The sequence below is a fragment of the Arachis duranensis genome, chromosome 3 (genome assembly GCF_000817695.3).
Source record: "Arachis duranensis cultivar V14167 chromosome 3, aradu.V14167.gnm2.J7QH, whole genome shotgun sequence".
NCBI lineage: Eukaryota > Viridiplantae > Streptophyta > Magnoliopsida > Fabales > Fabaceae > Arachis > Arachis duranensis.
Genome location: NC_029774.3, coordinates 33884133 through 33903422, shown reverse-complemented (window position 1 = coordinate 33903422; position 19290 = coordinate 33884133). Strand labels below are relative to the sequence as shown.

General features: G+C 33.6%; 1 protein-coding gene and 1 pseudogene across 2 annotated transcripts; one reads left to right on the top strand and one right to left on the bottom strand.

Moving 5' to 3' along the window:
- Positions 1–6: 6 nt before the first annotated feature.
- Positions 7–5335, top strand: LOC107478605 (uncharacterized). 2 transcript variants are annotated; one of them, XM_052259222.1, is made up of 6 exons: positions 7–187; positions 813–869; positions 1636–1683; positions 1805–1911; positions 4224–4258; positions 5012–5335. In XM_052259222.1, the coding sequence occupies exons 3-6, from the start codon at positions 1681–1683 to the stop codon at positions 5077–5079; spliced, it is 213 nt and encodes a 70-aa protein (XP_052115182.1). In that variant the 5' UTR covers positions 7–187; positions 813–869; positions 1636–1680; the 3' UTR covers positions 5080–5335. The 2 variants fall into 2 exon arrangements, with proteins under 2 accessions (XP_052115182.1, XP_052115183.1); XM_052259223.1 differs by lacking the exons at positions 7–187; positions 813–869 and adding an exon at positions 1137–1432.
- A 128-nt stretch (positions 5336–5463) lies between these two features.
- On the bottom strand, positions 5464–8085 carry LOC107478604 (uncharacterized; annotated as a pseudogene).
- Positions 8086–19290: the final 11205 nt, after the last annotated feature.

Here is a 19290-nt window from a genome sequence, read left to right as displayed (position 1 = left end):
GCGAAGGGCTTCTCCATCGTCGTCTCTGCTCGATTTGTTGGTGCCCATCTCTCTCTTCGAGTTCTCTCTCTATCTGAGGCTTCGAGCTCTCTCTGTCCCTCTCTCTCTCTCTCTCACTGCGACGTCTCTCTCTGATCGGCTGTGGAGTATTCGCCGCGCCGTCACCTTCCTTCCTCCCTCGCTGCTGGTAAGCACTACTGCCTCAATTTACTTTTGGTTATTTTCTTAATTTTATTTATTCTGATTTTTGAGTTGTTAGCCGTTGATTTTTCTGATTCTGCGCTGTTGGTGAACATTGTTAATGCTAGAATTTTTTCTGATTCTGAGTTGTTTAGGTTAATTCTGAGTTGTTTATGCTGGTTTTTCTGATTTTGAGTTGTTAATTTTGGTTGCTGACTTTGTCTGATTCTGAAGTGTTGACCGTGGTATGGTAAAATTGTTTTTCATCATTTCTCATCTTTCGGTAGCACAAATTACATTTCTTTTTTTGTACATTTTTTGTTCAAATTTATACACTTCTTTGAACTTTGAAGTATGCTGGAAAGAGTGTTTCAAATTTTTTAGCAAGTTCTTTTGTACTGGGTTTGTCAAAGTTTCTAGTTGTTTTGCATTGAAAATTCCAAGTAAGTCCCTTTATACTGGGTTTGTCAAAGTTTCTAGTTTCAATGTTGGTGAAAGTCTCAATGTAAGTGGATAATAATAATAATAACTCTTGGTTTATATCATTTATGATTATGAATATTTAGTTTATTTGTTATTATTCTTTGTTTTTGTACTGATTTTCCCAATTGATGTGGTTTGAAAATTTGTAGGAGAATGAGAAGGAGAGCATCACAAGCAATACTATTCAACAATATGATATTGCTATTGTAGAACATTATAATTCTTATTGTTATTTTTTTGTTTTTATAATTTGTATGAAATTAGAATAATTGTTTGTGGTTGAACATTATTTTTCTGGTCATTTAAGTGCATTTTGATTTTTATGAGTAATAAAGATTGAAGTTGTTTGTGAATTTTTAATTATAAATTATGGATAATTTATTGTGAAATTATAAANTAAATATTTAAAATTATATATTAAATTTTTAATAATTTTATTTTATATTTAATTACACCGATTGAATCCCGGTTGAACCTTTGTACCATTGAATCAGTCATTCCATTGGTTTAGTAACTGGTTCGGTTCTCGCAACTTTGTTTTGGACGTTGTTCATAGTTTTGTGAATTTCAAAATTTAATTTTGCATACTAGATTTTAAAGGTTTCCAAACATAACTACATAAGAATTCCTCTGAGAAATGAATCCTATTCAGTTCTATTCAATATTCCATAAAAGAGAAACAAAGAAAGAAAACAAAAGTGGAGATTAAGTAAATTAATGAAGAATAGAGGTGTATTTCTCTTGCAGGGATCAACCACTGTCTTGTAACGTAGGATTATTATTATTTGCTTCAATTTTCGTAACCCACCAATTTTCTTATTTGCTTGTTCGTATTCTCTATTTTTCTCCTCCCTTTCAAGCTCTATGCCACCTCATCAATAATAAAACCATTCAATAGATCAGATCTTTTCTTGAGTCGATTTACTCAATTGTTACTTGTACGATTTACATCTTGCTATGTTTTTGTTACAGTTGGCGTAAGAAAAGGTGAAGAATAGTGAATTCTAACGTGTGAAGATGGTAAGGGATCTTCAATTCTGATTCTTGAATGAGTTTTTTTTTCCGTTATTTTAATTTTAATTTTATCTACTGAGTGCAAATGCTTTGGTTTTTCGCATCCATTTTACACATTTGTTTTCAGTCCGCGCTATTCAATTTCCATTCGTTCCTTACTGTGATACTACTTGGAATATGTGCCTGCACTTACTTCAAGATGCAGTTTCCAGCAGTCCTTGAACAAAGAACTGGGTATGTATTTGTATCTATATACACACGTTTTACCTTTCATTGTTGCTTGTTGTTGATCCAGGATTTAGTAAAATGTGATAGTGATGGGTAATAGATAATAGACATATAATAGACATATAATAGATTGCACTACTGTAGTGTTTATGGAGATGTTGAACTGTTGATTATCCATCATAGCTTCATCTAAGTGCATATGCTTTCGTTATGAATGTTGCTTTTTGGTGTGTTGTTGTGAGGATATAGTATTTACTTTAGGGTTAGGATATTAATCTATGTTTCTTGGAGCAATTCAATTTGCCCACATGTTAGATGTAGATGACTAGCTTTTACTTAGTAAAATGGCATATGTGATACTCTCTTGATTTTCAGATGGAGGAGAATGGAGAAATAGAGAAGCTTTAGTTCAGCCATGAAATTTTCTATCCCATTTTTAGCCTTCAACCAAAAACACCCATTTTCTAAACCTTTATCAGTTTTACCTTGTTTGGGAGCTTATCTAAACATCTAAACATGGAAAACAATTGGGGATAATATAGTTCCTTGTCCTCAATGTGCTCCCTAGTCTTCCTAATGTTATTTTTATTGAACATTTTAGAGTTCTCTTAATCAACATAGTTATTAATCTTGAATACTAAAACAGAGCAGCTGAACCCTAATATGCTGCAATAGGATACAGGAGAATGAGATTGTTATCACATTGAAGAGTAAGGCACAAGATGCAAACATTTATAAATAACACACAATCATCATCAATCTGATGCAAATTTAACAAGTCGCTACAACAGAAGTCCTGTAGCATAAGTGAGTAAACAAATTACAGAACCAAAACATAGTTATGTTTAGGTCTCTAGGACTTAAAGTAACTTATGTTTTAAAAATCTAAACATGCTCATTGGGTTGGAATAATTGTCTTCAATATACTACACGTAACTTTTCCATGTTAATTTCACCACTAATAGACTTGTTGATCTCTTCCTTCTCTTACATTTCTACATCATTGGCTTATTCCTCCTTTACATATTATATAGGTTCTTGTCCCTATGATCTAGAAGGACTTGAACTAGTTTTCTTCTTCACTTTTGCTCCTCACGTTTTTTATAGGTGAACCAGTCCCAACCACATCAACCCAAAGTCAAAGTATCATTGTGAAAAATCAACACATCTCTAGCACATTCTCCATCTCCATGGGATTGGATCCTCTCATGTTTAATTTTAGAATGATCTTATTTGCTTTTTCATCATTATTTCTTTCAGAATAAAACACCCAATTTGGTCCTTAAGGAATTCTAAATCGGACGCTTTGGTCCCCAATATTTATCCACTATAAGTCCTCAAGAATTACTCTCGCCAGACAAATTTGTCCTTTCGTCATTTTGAAGGGGGACTAGGGGATCTATTTGTCCAACACACATTGAAAATTTGATTGAAAGTGACCGAGGGACTAATCTGTCCGACGAGAGTAACTCTCAAGGATTTTTGGTGAATAAAAATTTGTTGGGGACCAAAGTGTCTGATCCGAAAATTTGATGACCAATTTGGTTATTTACTCTTTCTTTTATGTCATTCTTGTTTGAGTCCCATTTTTAAAATCAATGGTGAGAAATCTCACATGATAATGACTTGTGAACATCTAACGTTTGGACGATCTGTTCCCTTATCTTGACTCATTTATCCTATCAAACAATCCTTGCTGTGTTAAACGTTATTTTGATATACTTAACTAAATCCGAGTCTTATAAATTTGGTCGCTAAATCTTTTTAGAGGGCGATTTTGACCTAAAAAGCCTTTGAAGAAACAGAGGCAAAATCGGGAAGGGTAAAAAAAAAGAAACTATCAATCCATAGGAAACAAGGGTCTTGGATTTTTAATCTGCATAGTGCAGTAGTGGCTACTATATGGTGTGACTCTTGGTTGTGATTGAAACATGTGATGATACACCTTTAGCATCACAACATCCCCATGGATGGTGCGCGCATGACGGCACCATTATTTTCTGTTACTGAATAGAGTCCCTAATTTTGGCGATATTAAACATTGAATCAAGGGGAAGCAATTCACTTTTTATGCTTCCATTGTTTGCGGTTACCCTTACTCTTTCTACAAACGTTTGATAATATTCACATGTGAATTTACATGTTCGCCTCGGTCAATCACAATTCTTTTAGAATCCTTCACCTAGTTATATTATGTTTTTATTCTTTTGAATCATTGGATATATCTTTTGGATTTTGCAAATGTGTTTGCTTTCTTCATAGCATATGTTTAGAACTTGCTGAACAAGTGACATTAATGACAAGTTCTTTTGCAACAGATTTCGTGGGTTCTTTTGGAAGGCGGCAAGAATAGGTAACAGTCTCCTATTTGATTTACTACTGTGTGAAGTTTCATTTTAATTTTTCATATGTCCTTTCAAATATCTAGTTGTTTTCTTTGTTTATGCTATGGAAATAACTGGAGCAGAAAGAAGGGTAGGGAAGAAGCCATATCTGCATTTGGTTTACCATGGATTTTTATCATTTTACTTTCCCTTTGGATCTGTAAATTTTTTTTCATTTTTTCTTTTGCTTTGCTCCATGTGCTTGATGCTCTAAAGATTTCTCCATTTGTCAATTTATCATGTACTGCAATATTTTAAACAAGAAGGATATAGACTCTTAGTGAGTGTTTATGACTTACCTTTCTTGGTTGAAAATCTAGGGATATAATAATTCATTATGATTTTATGATGGATGCCAATAGAGAAGGTTTGGATTTTAGTTGTAATCTCATTTTGTTTCTGTGCCAATATTCATCTTTTACAACCTCAACCACTTCTATAGATATTTATGTATCTTTTCTATGAATCCAAGTTATTTTGGAGCATTCCTCCTTCAAAATGCATTTTAATGTCCTGTGATCTTCACAAGGCTAAATTATGGTAGAATCCTTGAGTCCTAGCTTTACCATTGTGGGGATGTATTGAGGAATATATTTTTATGTTAGATATTTATTTTGCCCAGAAAGCTCTAAAATGAAATGCTACAAAGTAAGTGAGCATAAAAATATATTTGATTGGATTATAATCAGTGATTTTATCTTCTTGAGTTGTTGCTAAAACAGGGGAACGATTAAGCCCGTGGGTATCCGTAGGTTGCTTTATGATGGGTGTTTCAATAATCTTCTTCTGAGCTACATTATACCTCTAATCAGTGGTAGGTTTTCTCTTTTAAACATACAAATATCGGTGGTCACGAAATTGATATTCTTGCTTAATGTGTAATTTTATTCCCCATCAAAGTTTTTAAGAGTTCCCTAAACCATATAGTGACTTGTAAGGCTGTGTTGTTTTCTGTATAATAATGTTCATAATTCGACAGCTGTAATCTTTTTTGTAACTCTGACATGTTAATTGTTTAATGTTAAAGAAATTGAATCTTAATCTGATGGATGCTGACTTCGTGATCATTGATATTTTACCATTATCTTTGTATTTCTCTATATATAGCTTCTCAAGAACACACTTATGTGTTGTAGACTTTTGCTTTCTGTTTTAGTGAAATTATAGATTTGTAGTCTTTTGCTAAAATTACATGTTTTGATTTTTTCCTTCTCTCATGCCTTCACATCCTCCTTTCATATAAATATTATTGATCATGTTAGCATTTATGAAAATGTGTGTGTGTGGATTATGGGGTTGATGTTGAGGAGAGAAGCAGACACAATAGCATAATTTAGTTTATTAATACTTCAATAGAATCTAGCATAAATATTATGCATCGGTTCTTTATTAAGTTGAATAGGAGAGAAAGCTATAAAGCTGTTTCAGAATATTAAAGTAACATTCTTAATAACCGGACATGTTAAGGTTTTATCCCCTCATTCAATTAAGAAATTAACCGAAGCAAATGTTACTCCAAAGGGAAGTTTTTTTAAATAAATAAAGATAACGGAATTAGCATTAAACAATGTTAATGTAGTGAAACAATGAACCAAGTGCATTATACTATTGTGAAACAAGAAGAGTGTTATTGATATTCACCAAAAGCATATATTCAGGAATAATCAATGAATCAATGAATTCAACACTAGTCACTGATATCATTATTACATCTTAAATAAATCTTTTAAAAAAAAATTGATATGGGTTACCAAGGAATTTCTTGGCCATCCCAAGCAAAGAACTTGCCATTGTCATTACTCTTGACATTGTCAATGATGCTTAGCAGCTTTTGCACTGAGAACTCTTTGCTGAAGAGCTTCTCTTTCGGAACATTCTTCTGAAATGGCTTCGAGAGATCGGTGTCAACTGTGCCGGGATGCAGTAAAATGCAGACAATTGGATCCTTTTCTCTTGCAAATTCAACCGCAGCCGTCTTTGACACTGCCAACAGAAATATAAAGTTCATCAAGGTTGCCATTCAAAGAGTTTTGGAAATTTCAAATTCAACTTTAAGGCCACTGAAAAACAAGAACTACATCTAGCAACTCATCTGCTACATCTGTGTAGAATCTTAACATACATGCATGATGAGACTAAGAGAGTTATCATATTGAAAATCCCATGACAATGATCATTTAAGAATTTAAAAAATAAAAAATAAAAAGTATAAGTCTTACATTGATTGAGTGCAGTCTTTGAAGATCGATACGAGTGCCAACCACCAAGATGATTGTCCCCAATAGATCCAACCCTTGCACTCAAACTGGCCACCACTGCAGTACTTCTTTTTCACCTTGATAACTAAGATAGGACCGACGGCGTTAATCTCATACGTAAGCATCAAGGCTGATTTTTCCAATTTGTTGAGTGATGTCTCTGTATTATAAAATCAGCTTTTGCCTGAGATTACAAAAGGAAGCTTCCATTTCAAGTCCAATACCAAAGAATGAAACAAAAACCATTACCTGGTTGTAATACTTGAGGTATGGAAAGAATGCCAGATGCATTAATGAGAAGGTTTAGATGGCCGTATGTCTCTCTAACTGACGATGCAGATGCCTGAAATCTTATGAATGAAACACAAAGCTTAGCAACTTATTCTGTTTTGGAATTAGTTAGATCTAGAAGTGAGCCACCATAGTGCCTAAAAGATGATATGAATTCGATAATTCCGTCAGCAAGTAGGCTTATAGGGGAACTGAAAATTCCATCACATACCAGATGCCAGCCTAATCCATTAAGGTTGGACTAAGGGGAAAGGTAAGTAGATTTAATGATTTTGCATTGATAATAGATTAGGATGGATATGTTGAATGTTCCATATGCATGCGTATGACCTGAATTGAAGTTTCAACAGTCAAATCCAAGGGCAAAAGTTTTAGACGATCAGCAAATTTATCTTTGAGCTGGGCAAGACCTGTTGAAGCATCAGGATTTCGGCAAGTAGCAACAACATGCCCTTTATCATTTTTCTCTAGCAGCTGTTTTACCTGTACAAGACAGAAACTGAAAGCAGTGTTACCATGCATTCACCTGAAAAAGCTGAGAATTGTGGAAGGACTTGTCTATTCTAAAGAAATAGGGCAATTCTCTCATGCTGAAATGGCCAAATTGGTCCAAAAGCAGAGAACAAATCAAAGGGAGCAATTGATGGAAAACAACACTGATGAGTTATAATTTTTTATACAAAAACAATTTCTAAACCCAGAACTCTTATACATATGGTAAAAGTAAAACAACTCCAATTCTCACAAGTAATACTAAAACTATGATTTAAATAGCAACACAATATTATAAGAACAGAATTATCAATAACATAAAGGGAGCAAAATAGTAAGATAATAAAAAGGTAAAATTTTGAGAATATGGGGAATGTAGAAAGAGTAAAGAACTCACAAATTCAAGGCCAATTCCTCTGGAAGCTCCCTGAACCATGGAAACCCCAGCATCAAATTTGAGAGAAGAAGAAGAAGAAAAGGGCCTTCGGGTGAGTGATAAGACTCGCGTGGCGCGTGACGATGCCATGAAATAGTTCTGGGTTGACAACTGCATCAAATCAAAGCTTGAACTGAAAAATGTTGAAGAAGCGTGGCTTGTTAATAACCATGAAAATTGTTGTTCACTTTGTCATGGAACATGGCAACGTCGTTAGAATCAGTAATGCATGTGCTGTTGTAATGGGTCTCTAATACTTTAGAATATTAAATAAATTAAGTTTTAGTAAAATAGAAAAATAAATTAATCTCTTATTTTTACGATCTAATTTATCATTATAATTTAGTATCAAATAATTTGATAATATACAAATTAATTTGAGATATAGTCTGTTTTTTTCTTTTTCTACTTTAACTAAATGTCTAGAATATGTATTTTTGGCTTTTGGATACATTTATAAAGATTGGATCAAACTTTTCCATTTACTTTTTGATCTTTTTGTTTGGATTGATGTGTTAGCATCTTCTCTATCTTTTTCTAGTAAATTTATATTTAATTTGTTGAGTTTAATCAAGAATTAAATATCTTTTAGCCACTATGGATGCTACTTTGAGTTTTGTGCATTTCCGTTTATTTCAGGTAGCATTTGGATGAATTTGACGGAGTTTTGTAGCAAAATAGGAAGAAAGCGAATGATGCTGTCAACCCTGACCTCTTTGCAATCAAACAGGAATAACTTGAGTTACAGAGGTTCAATTGACGTGATTTCAACGGCATTGGAAAGCTAACTTCCAGGATTTTCCAACGATGTATAATAGTGCACACTTCTTCTCCAGTATTCTCGGCCTCCTCCACGTTAAACTTGAGCTTTCTCAAATTCAGCGTGGAGTCTAACACACCAAAGGAGTCCAACGCATATCACCCCACGCTGAATCCAAGTTCAGCGTGGATTCAAAGGAGAAACAAAGGAAGCACTGTCTCATCCACGCTAAACTTAAAAAATTCCAAGTTCAGCGTGGATCCTAATACCCCAAGTGATCTCCAGGAACTCATACAAAGTTGCGCATGAAGCTAAATTAATTTTGATTGAATTTGTATTTTATTTTAAAATAGGATAAGATATTATTTTGGTTTTAGAAAATATATTTTACATTAATTAGCATTAGATATAAAAGGGAAAAGAATCAGCTCTTCGGGCTACTTTCTTCTCTTCTACCTCATTCTGCAATTTACAGTTTTACAAATCCTAGTTTTCTCTTTGAACCATGAGCAACTAAACCTCCACTGTTAAGGTTAGGAGCTCTATCTATTGTATGGATTGATATTATTATTTTTCTATTTTAATTCATGTACTGATTTATAATTCAAGAATTGTTTCGTTCTTTATCTTATGAATTTGGGTGGAACCGAAGTATCACCCTTGTTCTAATTGAGTTCTTGTATAACTTAGAAAAGTTCTTTACTTGAACAACAACTTGAAAACATCTTCTCCTAAATTTCTAATTATCTGGACTTAATGGGATACGTGACATATAATTCTCTTATATTTGGGTAATTAGGATTTCTGTGGCATATAAACTAGAATTGAACTTCACCCTCTAAATGGAATTAAGTGACCAAGGAATTGGCGGTTGATGAATTTTAGAGGAGACTAAAAAGGTCTAAGAAATTAGGGTTTAGTCACATATAGTTTGTCATGAATTAAATCTTGCATGATTAAAATAGTTAATAAGAAAAGTCAATCCGAAAAATAGATAACTCCGAAGCCTTAACTGTTTCTCCATATATATTTCACAAACCGTTTACTGCTTGCTTTCTGATTTACTGAAGTTAATGTTTCATGCTTTTGAACTCTTAAATACCATTTTCTGTTTGCTTAACTAAGTAAATCACTTCATCATTGTTGCTTAATCTATCAATTCTCATGGGATCAACTCTAACTCACTTGAAGTATTATTTGGTACGACCCAGTAAACTTGCCGGTTAGTTTGTGGTTGTAAATTCCATACCATGACCCAACCCAATAAACATGCTTTCAGAATTTGGGTCCTTGCTTGGGCTTGGTCCATAAATAAAATCCAATTTAATAAACATTGAAAATTATTAACGTTTGGTTTGAAAGACATAGACGCAGAGACACAAATACGTTAGTACATGTTCATTGTTTGTTTGTTGAGACACAAATCTTGATGAATACATTAGTACACAAGGCAGCGTTTGGTTTGAGAGACATAGATACTGAGACAAAGACACAGTGGTATACGGTGACACATGTCTGCTGTTTGGTTTGGTGAGACACAGATTTTAGAAGGTCACGGGAGGACACGGATAGACACGGAGACATTAAATTTGTGTACCTCCAATTTGGTGAGACACTAATTTTTTACTCTTTTATCCTTATTGAAACTTTAAAATTTGTCCTCTTATCTCCCCAAACCTTTCTTTTTCTCTTCCTCTTTTAAATTTTATTTTCTTCAAAAAAAATTGTACATTTAATTTTTTATTTATTTAAATTTTGATTAATCTTTGATAAATTCTAAGCTTTAGTTTTTTATTTTTTCAAAAAATATATATTTAATATTTGAATGATAATTTAAGATGATATTAGAAGAAATAAAAAATATTAAAAGAAATAAAAATTCAATGGTGATGACATGTAGTGTTTGAGATAATGGATGTATAGTATAATAGTAAAACTTGTGGTAAAATGAAGGGTAATTCAGTCTTTTTAAAATATATGTGTCTTATTCTTTATTTTTACCAAATACAATACATAGACACAAATATTTTATGTTCATGTCTTTAATGTCTATGTCTTTATGTCTATATCTCATCATATACATCAACCAAACGGAGCCCAAATGCACACAGAATACATGTATTTAGTGTACTTCCAATATATTGAGACACAAAGACACAATCAATTGATATAATTTTTTACACTTTTATTCTTTATTAATTTTTACACAATTAATTTTTACATTTTTATTCTTTATCATTTTTTAAACTTTTATCCCTCATTAATTTTTTATATTTTATCTTTTATTAATTATTACAAAATATAAACCTTTTCTAATTTTATTGTGTCTTATTTAATATTTTATCAAATACAATACATATATACTAATAATTTGTATCTATGTCTTTAATGTTTATGTCTCTGTATCTCTGTCTCAACGAAGACATAAATTAAACGCTGATAAATGAGGGTCTGTGTCCCTTAACCATCTCTCCCGGATTCAATATTCACTGAAAGATAAGAATGGAGTTTGTTTGATTGAGAGGGTCACCCACTTTACCTACCCAAAGGATTAGTCATTGGATTTACGGCTTAATAGATACCCTAGTGCAAACAAAAAAAATTTAAAGATTGATTTCTTTTGTCCAAAATTAATAGGATTAGTCAAACCAATTTTCAACCGGTGAAAGTATCTTGCCAAACAAGGTTATGGGAACTTTAATATATATGATTGCGTTTGTTTTTTAGAATAGAATAAGATAAGATACTGAAAATAAGATATAAAAAATAGAGATATAAAATTTTGTGTTTTTATATTCTATTTGGTGATAAAAAGAAAAATTATGAAAATCTAATTTATTTTCATTTTTTTTCATTCCAAAAATTTAAGAAAAATATAATATAAAAAAATATAATGATAAAAAATTAACAAAAATAATAAAAAAATTAAAAAAATCGTATTTTTTGTTAGTGTCTCGATGTTCTTTCTGTCAGGATGAATATAAAATACACTAATTTAATATCTCTAGATATATTACCTCTATGCCTCTATCTATATTTCATTGATCAAATATAATTTTGTGTTTTTGTATCTATGTCTCAATGTTCTATCTTTATAAACAAATACAATCTATAAGAAGGAATGTCTATGGTGGAAAAATTTGCATCCGATTTTCTAAGGACCGTGTAGAAATATTATAATTGTGTGGTGGAAATTAGCTCCGTACATGGAGTATTATTTGTGTTATATCTAATTCATAATTTAATGTAATTACAAATCGGTATGATGTAGTTCGTTTGGTTTAGTTTAGTAAAATTTAATATTGGTTAGGGTGCTGATGTAAGAGGTTCAAGGATTAGTGGACCTTAGTAGGCTTTTTTTTTTTAACCAGCCCTTTTTGATGGAAGATATTCAATTGTATTTTTATCGGCTTATACTATTAAAGAGAGATTTTTTTGTGTCATTTTTTTAATATGTTCAAATTAGATGGTTAAATAAACTATATATTTATTCATTAATAAAAAATATATATATATATTCAAGTAGAATATATATATACAATTAAGAGTAAAAAAAATTCCAATCCAAAAAGAAAGAGTAAAAAAATTTCATGTAAAAAAAATAGTAAAATAATTTTTAATCCATTTGTTGTTTTGATAATAATCGTTACAAGTGTAATATTTCTCTCATCAATAAAAAATGAGGTTATTATTTAAGAAAAATTGAGTTGTTGGAATAAATCAATAAAACCAATTTTTATCACCGTAAATGTATGATGTTTTGTGGTGTCACTAGTTTTTTGTGCTTTAGTTATCGAGTAAATAAGGAATGAAGTAATAGTAAATAATAGTGAATAATGAATTAATAATTAATTTTATTTCGAAACAAAATACTAATTGTAAGAAAAAAAATTAATCCTTTAATAATATTATTTAAAAGCCGCTCTAAATATATTGATAATATAAGTGAAATAATAATTATAATAATATAATAATAATATAATAGAAAAAATATTTAATTACACAGTTAATTTTTATACTTTTAATGAAATTGTAAATTGGTCTCTACATTTTAAAAGTTTGTAATTAAGACTCTATATGAAGTATAATTTTGTAATTAGGTCCCCAATGACGTTTACCGTAAAAAAAAAAACGCACATTTATCATAATATCTTCTTCTCCTTCTTCTCCCTTTTTTTCCTCCTCTCTTCTTGGTATTTCAGTTCTTCTTTTTAGAACATCATTATCGAACCACCATCAACTGCCCCTTATCACCATCGCCGTCGAGCCCCTAACCTTCGCAGGCCACCTGTAAACTCCGGGTAATTAATAAATAGTTAACCAATAAATTAGTTATTATCTAAAGAAATTAAAAAATTAAATTTTATAGTTTAATGGAGTAGAAATAATTAAAATATGAATTTTGGTACTAATTTCAAAGATTTTAGCCCAAAATTAAACTAACGGATCGAACTGATTGGACTGAATCCAAACCAAGTCCAATGCCTATTATATAAAAACCCAAAACATGCATCTTCCCCAAATCACATTGAACCACACTAAAGGGGAGGAACACAAGAAGAGAAATCCCTAACCTCTTCCAGATTTCATTTCCACGTAATTTTCAATCCGAATTTCCGATTGACGAGCCGTCAGCGGTCACGTGTTTGTCTCGGAATTCTCTATAAAATCCATCGAATAATTTGGTAAAAAATCATATCTTCTCACCCAGTTCTTCTCTTTTCAGTTTCAAAATCTTAGGTTTTGGGTATTGAGAAATCGAATGATTTTGATGGTTTAGGTGAACTCTAACAGCGGATAATCACTGGATTTTTGCCCGTTTGACTTGTGGATAAGATGAGAAACCTCTAATTCTTGTAAAATTGTTAAATTAGTAAATCCCATATTGATTTTAGTGATGTTTGTGTGGAATTAGATTGTATATATATGAATTGGAACCAAATTGATGAAGTTGAAAGCTTGCGTTTGAGGTTGGAGGCTAGGTTTTCTGATTAGTGTACGATTGGGACCTTGGGTGTTGGTGAAACAGACGTAATTAAGGTGCTTCAACATTAGGGAGGAATTGACCAAGGTATGATTTTGGTTTCTCGTCGATAATATATAATGTTGCGTGAAAACTTAGATTAGATGACCATAGGATAAGCTTGAATATGTTGAATTGTTGAACTTGATGGATTATATATACCTATGAGTGTGATGAGTAGTGTGGGTGAAGTGTATATATAAAGTTGATGCAAAATGTGTATGATGATAAGAATTATGAGTTTGAGCAATGAATGTGGAGATGTGGTGCTATGAATTATTAATGAATTGTGTTGTTGTTGGCTATTAATTGTGGGGCAGAAATTGATAAAATTGAGTATTGGAAGGTTGTGGAAGGAATGAAATAGTTAAGGAATTGCTTCGAGTTTATTTGAAGTTGTTTTAAGGTGTGAACTTGAGTTTTGAAATTGAGAGTTTGGAAAATAGAGGTTTTGAACTCTTTTGGTAAAAATAGATTTTTAACGAACTTCAGTAGATCATAACTTGAGCTTCGGGTTTTGGATTTGAATGAAATTTATTTCAAATTAAAGATAATCTCAAGAGCTGCAAAAAAGTTTCAAGTTTGTGAAAATCGGAGTTTTGTGGAGAAAGTTATGAACGTCGGAAGTTAGGTGTATAAAACTGATTTTTAATGACTTAACAGCTTTTGGAGCAAAAGGGAGTGTTGCGTACGCGACGCGAGCTATGCTCAATGTTTTGTAATCTCGCATGCGCGGGGCAAGGTCTACGTAAGAGGAACCCAATTTTGAAAACTCGCGTACGCGAGAGTACACACGCGACGCGAGCACTCCTTCCTGATTTGAAACCCCGCGTACGCGAGCCCCTATTTTTGCCAAAAATGAGATTTTTGAATGTTAAGTCAGTCCTCTATCTTTTCAAACCTCCTTTGCACTTGTTTAAGGTCCGTTAGTAAGCTTTTAAGCCTTAGAGTGAGGATGGATCTGTTAAATGAGTTGAGGGGATGACGGGAAGGAGTCGTGAAATGATAACGAAATTAATGAAGTGTTGGTAACGTTGAATGAGAGGAAATTAATAAGATGATGATGAATGAGATTGATTGAGATAATGATGACTAGTAGTAGATTGAGATATGTGTGATCAGGTAAGATGCAGTGGTGTTATTCACTTGCTTCGGATATGAGTTGAGACTCCGATAAACCACTATTTTATGGTTTATCTTGGACTAATTTGAGTAGATTTTCTCAATCATTCATACACTTATTCATGTAAATTGTATGTTTTTCATTTTCTTCCTAATTTTGTGTTATGATTGAAAACTTGCTTCCTAAGCCTTAAAATTGTTAATTTTTAATTTTTCCTCTATTACCATTCGATGCCGTGATGTGTTTGTTAAGTGTTTTCAGGTTTATAGGGCATGAATGACTTAAAGGATGAAGAAAAGGAATGTCAAAGTGGAGGGAACACAAAAAACCAAAGAGATTAGAAGCGAGGAGCGATGCACACGCATGGCTGACGCGTGCATGTGAAATGGCACATCTTACAGCGACGCGTACGCGTGACCAAGGCGTACGCATGACCGACGCGTACGCGTCAAAAAGCCCAGCGATGCGTACGCATGGCCGACGCGTAAGCGTGACATAGCGTCACGTGCTGCACTTATCAGAACTCGCTGGGGGCGATTTTTGGACTAATTTGGACCCAGTTTCAAGCCTAAAAACGCAGACTAGTGGCAAAGGGTGTAGCTGAGAATGGACATACTTTCATTTTTCACTTTAGTTTTGTTTAGTTTTTGAATTATAGAGAGTGAAACACTACTTTACCTAGGGTTCTTAGCATTTCTTAGTTTTGATTTTGGATTGGATTTGGGAGAGCTGCTACTACCTTCTATTGAAATTATCATCTCTATAGTTTGCTTTTCCAATAACTCAATTACTCTTTTTATTTAATTGCTCAGTGCTCATATTTAGATATTGTTATTTTGAATTCTATTAATGCAATGAATTATTTTCACATTTGATTATACTACTTGTTTAATCCCTTTTAATTAATTATTTATGCCAATTTTAATTTAATTAATTTTCCAAAATTACCATGTCTTTTACTTACTCCTTTTACATGCTTGTGAAAAAGGCATTCATGCTAATGGAGTAGATATTTTAACTTGGCTTTGAAGTTGATTAATTGGAAACCCTTGAGTTGTAATACTAAAATATTAATTGGTAATTGGAAATTGCTGGCTAACTCGTTTTCACTAACTCTAGTCCTTCCCTAGGAAGTGATCAGGACTTGTGAACCAGAGTTAGTGTTACCCACTTGACTTTCCTTCATTAGTTAGAGAATAACTAAGTGGAAGTAATAAACTTTTACCATTATACCTGGAAAAAGCAACAAGGATAGAAACTCCAATTAATTTTCTCCTAGCCAAGGTCTTTTATTTCAAATACATAACATCTCTTGTCATTATTCATTGCTTTAATTCCTGGCTATTTAATTTTTCTGTTCTCAACCTTAAAAATATTCAGAAAATTCCTGATCAATAATTTGTATAATTGTGTTAACTCTTTGGGAAACGACCCAGGATTCTACTCCCAGTTATTTATTCTTAATTGTGACACACTTCTAAATTGATAGTGAGAATTTCGTCGGTTAAGACTGTGCTTAGAACACTATTCTAGAAAATAATTTTTAGAAATTCTTAACCGACATTTTTCCTCCCATCAATTTTTGGCGCCGTTGCCGGGGAGTTGCATATGTGTGCTAAATTATTGGTTTGTGTAAATATTTTTATATTTACATAATTGCATTTTTTTATTTATTTTTATTTGTGTGCTTTCTGTTTATTAGTAGTAATTATTATTTATTTATTTTCTTAGTATATTTTATTACCATGAGCTATATGTTTCTTTCATTGAATGACGTGTTCATTACCATATCCGAGCTTAGCCGCATTTGATCCTGAGATTGAAAAGACTATTTCACGTATTAGGCGAGCTCGGCGTCGGTTAGCCTCTGAGGGTGGTGAAGGGGATTCGCTAAATTCACCAGTCTTATATGAGGTTGAGTCTGAAGCGTCATTTGAGGAAGAAACTAACTCCTCTCATACTAATTCTATTGACGCCTCTTCTGTTGATTTAAGTGCAGGTACTATGGTAGCTCTTAGAAGAATTACTCTTAAGGAAGCAGGAGCTCCGAATTTTACACTGCAACCATATCAAGTGCGTCATCCAAATTTGACTGCTGATTTTGAACTAAAGACCTCACTGATCAACCTACTTCATAATTCAATGGTTTACCTGCCAAAGACCCTATCAAGCACTTCAGAGATTTTCAGACAACTTGCTCAACTACTAGGCGGCATGGTGTGGATGAGATTGCTGTTTGGCTATATGCCTTCCCATTTTCTCTTGAGGGAAAGGCAAAGGAGTGGTTCTACACTCAACTTGAAGCTGTTGTTACTAATTGGGATCTGTTTAGAAGGGAATTCTTGGACAAGTACTTTCCAGTGGAGGTTACAGATAGACTGAGGAAGGAAATTTCCTGCATCATTCAAGGCAAATCAGAGACCCTCTATGAGTACTGGGGACGCTTCAAAAGTCTCCTTGACTCATGTCCCCATTACATGATTGACCAGTTGGTGTTGATCAGCTATTTCTGCCAAGGCATGAAGCCTCGAGACAAGACCCTTTTAGATGCTACGAGTAATGGCTCTCTGACAAAGTACAAGACGGCGACAGAAGCGTGTTAACTGATCACCGATCTAGCTGAGTCTACCCAACATGCAAGGCAAAGGATTAATCATCCTAAGGCTATTCCAGAAGTTTCTTCTAGTGGTGAGACAGTTGCTCTTACCCAGACATTGGGAGAGATGACCAATATACTCAAGCAGCTCCAGCTCAATCAACAACAACCTTCGCATCCTCCACAACAATAATGTCAACAGTTGATCCCTCAAAGAGTGTGTGGAATATGCGCTTGCTATTCTCACTACACCGATGAATGTCCACAACTCCAAGAGGACAATACCTTGGCGGCTACCAATGCTTACTACAACCGTCCGAATCGTGGGTACTATCAACAGGGTGGTAATTATAATCAAGGTGGTAACTACAATCAAGGTTGGTAAGACAACCCCAACCAAGGATGGAGAGACAATTCTAACCAAGGATGGAGGGACAACTACAACCAAGGAGGCAGAGATAATGGTGGAAATCAAAGGTGGAATAATAACTACCAACAAAATCGGTATCAACAAAACCCTCCTTACCAACAACAAAACCTTCCATACCGAGTACCCACCAAAGGCAAGCCCAAGCACCTCAACCCAACCAACCACAAGCCCCTCAAATTACCTACCCCTCCTCCTCTTCCAACCAAGATGAAACACTCCGAGCTATTTTTCAAGGACAAAAAGACCTTCAAAATTCAATCCAAGATCTTATATCCCGCATGGAACCACCCTCTACCTCCAACAATCAATCTTCAAGCTCTAGTGCATTTCCCTCTTAACCTTTACCTAATCCCAAGGGTAGAATTAATTCCATTACTTTGAGGTCCGGCACTACATTGTAAGATAGGACTCCCGAGGAGCCAAGCTCAAGAGAAGACAGTCAAGACAAAGATGTTGTTGAGGTAGAAGATGTTGAAGAAGAGGATGAGGTACAAGATGCGATTGAAGAAGAAGTTGCTCAACCAAGGAATGAAGTATCTAAGGAAGATGATGCTGTGAAAGAAGTAATGAGTCCATATTTTCCGATATATTTTAGCTTGATTTGGGTGGATTTCATCACATAAACCTACACTTAAGCACCATAATAGCATACTTTTGTGTTTGGCCCCTAATTTGATCCTAAATGTGAAAACATGTAATTTTTTGCTTGAAATGAGCAACTTAATTCCACTTTTATACCATTTGATGCCATGACATGTGATGAGCGGATAATTTATACGCTTTTTGGCATTGTTTTTAGGTAGTTTTTAGTAAGTTCAAGCTACTTTTAGGGATGTTTTCATTAGTTTTTATGTTAAATTCACATTTCTGGACTTTACTATGAGGACATGCTAATGTTTAAGTGTGGGGAGATTGATAAACCACTATTTTATGGTTTATCTTGTACTAATTTGAGTGGATTTTATCAATCATTCATACACTTATTCATGTAAATCGCATATTCTTCATTTCCTTCCTAATTTTGTGTTATGATTGAAAACTTGCTTCCTAAGCCTTAAAATTGTTAATTTTTAATTTTTTCTCTATTACCATTCGATGCCGTGATGTGTTTGTTAAGTGTTTTCAGGTTTATAGGACATGAATGGCTTAAAGGATGAAGAGGAACCATGTCAAAGTGGAGGAAACACAAGAAACCAAAGAGATTAAAAGCGAGGAGCGACGTGCACGGACGGTTGATGCGTGCACGTGAAATGGCACATCTTACAGCAATGCGTATGCATGACCGACACGTACGCGTGACAAGCGCAAAAGCCCAGCGACGCGTACGCGTGGCCGACGCGTACGCGTGACAGAGCGTCATGTGCTGCACTTATCAGAACTCGCTGGGGGCAATTTCTGGGCTGATTTAGACCCAGTTTAAAGCCCAAAAACGCATACTAGAGGCAGGGGTGTAGTTGAGACTGGACATACTTTCATTTTTCACTTTAGTTTTGTTTAGTTTTTGAATTCTAGAGAGTGAAACACTACTTCTCCTAGGGTTCTTAGCATTTCTTAGTTTTGCTTTTGGATTGGATTTGGGAGAGCTGCTACTA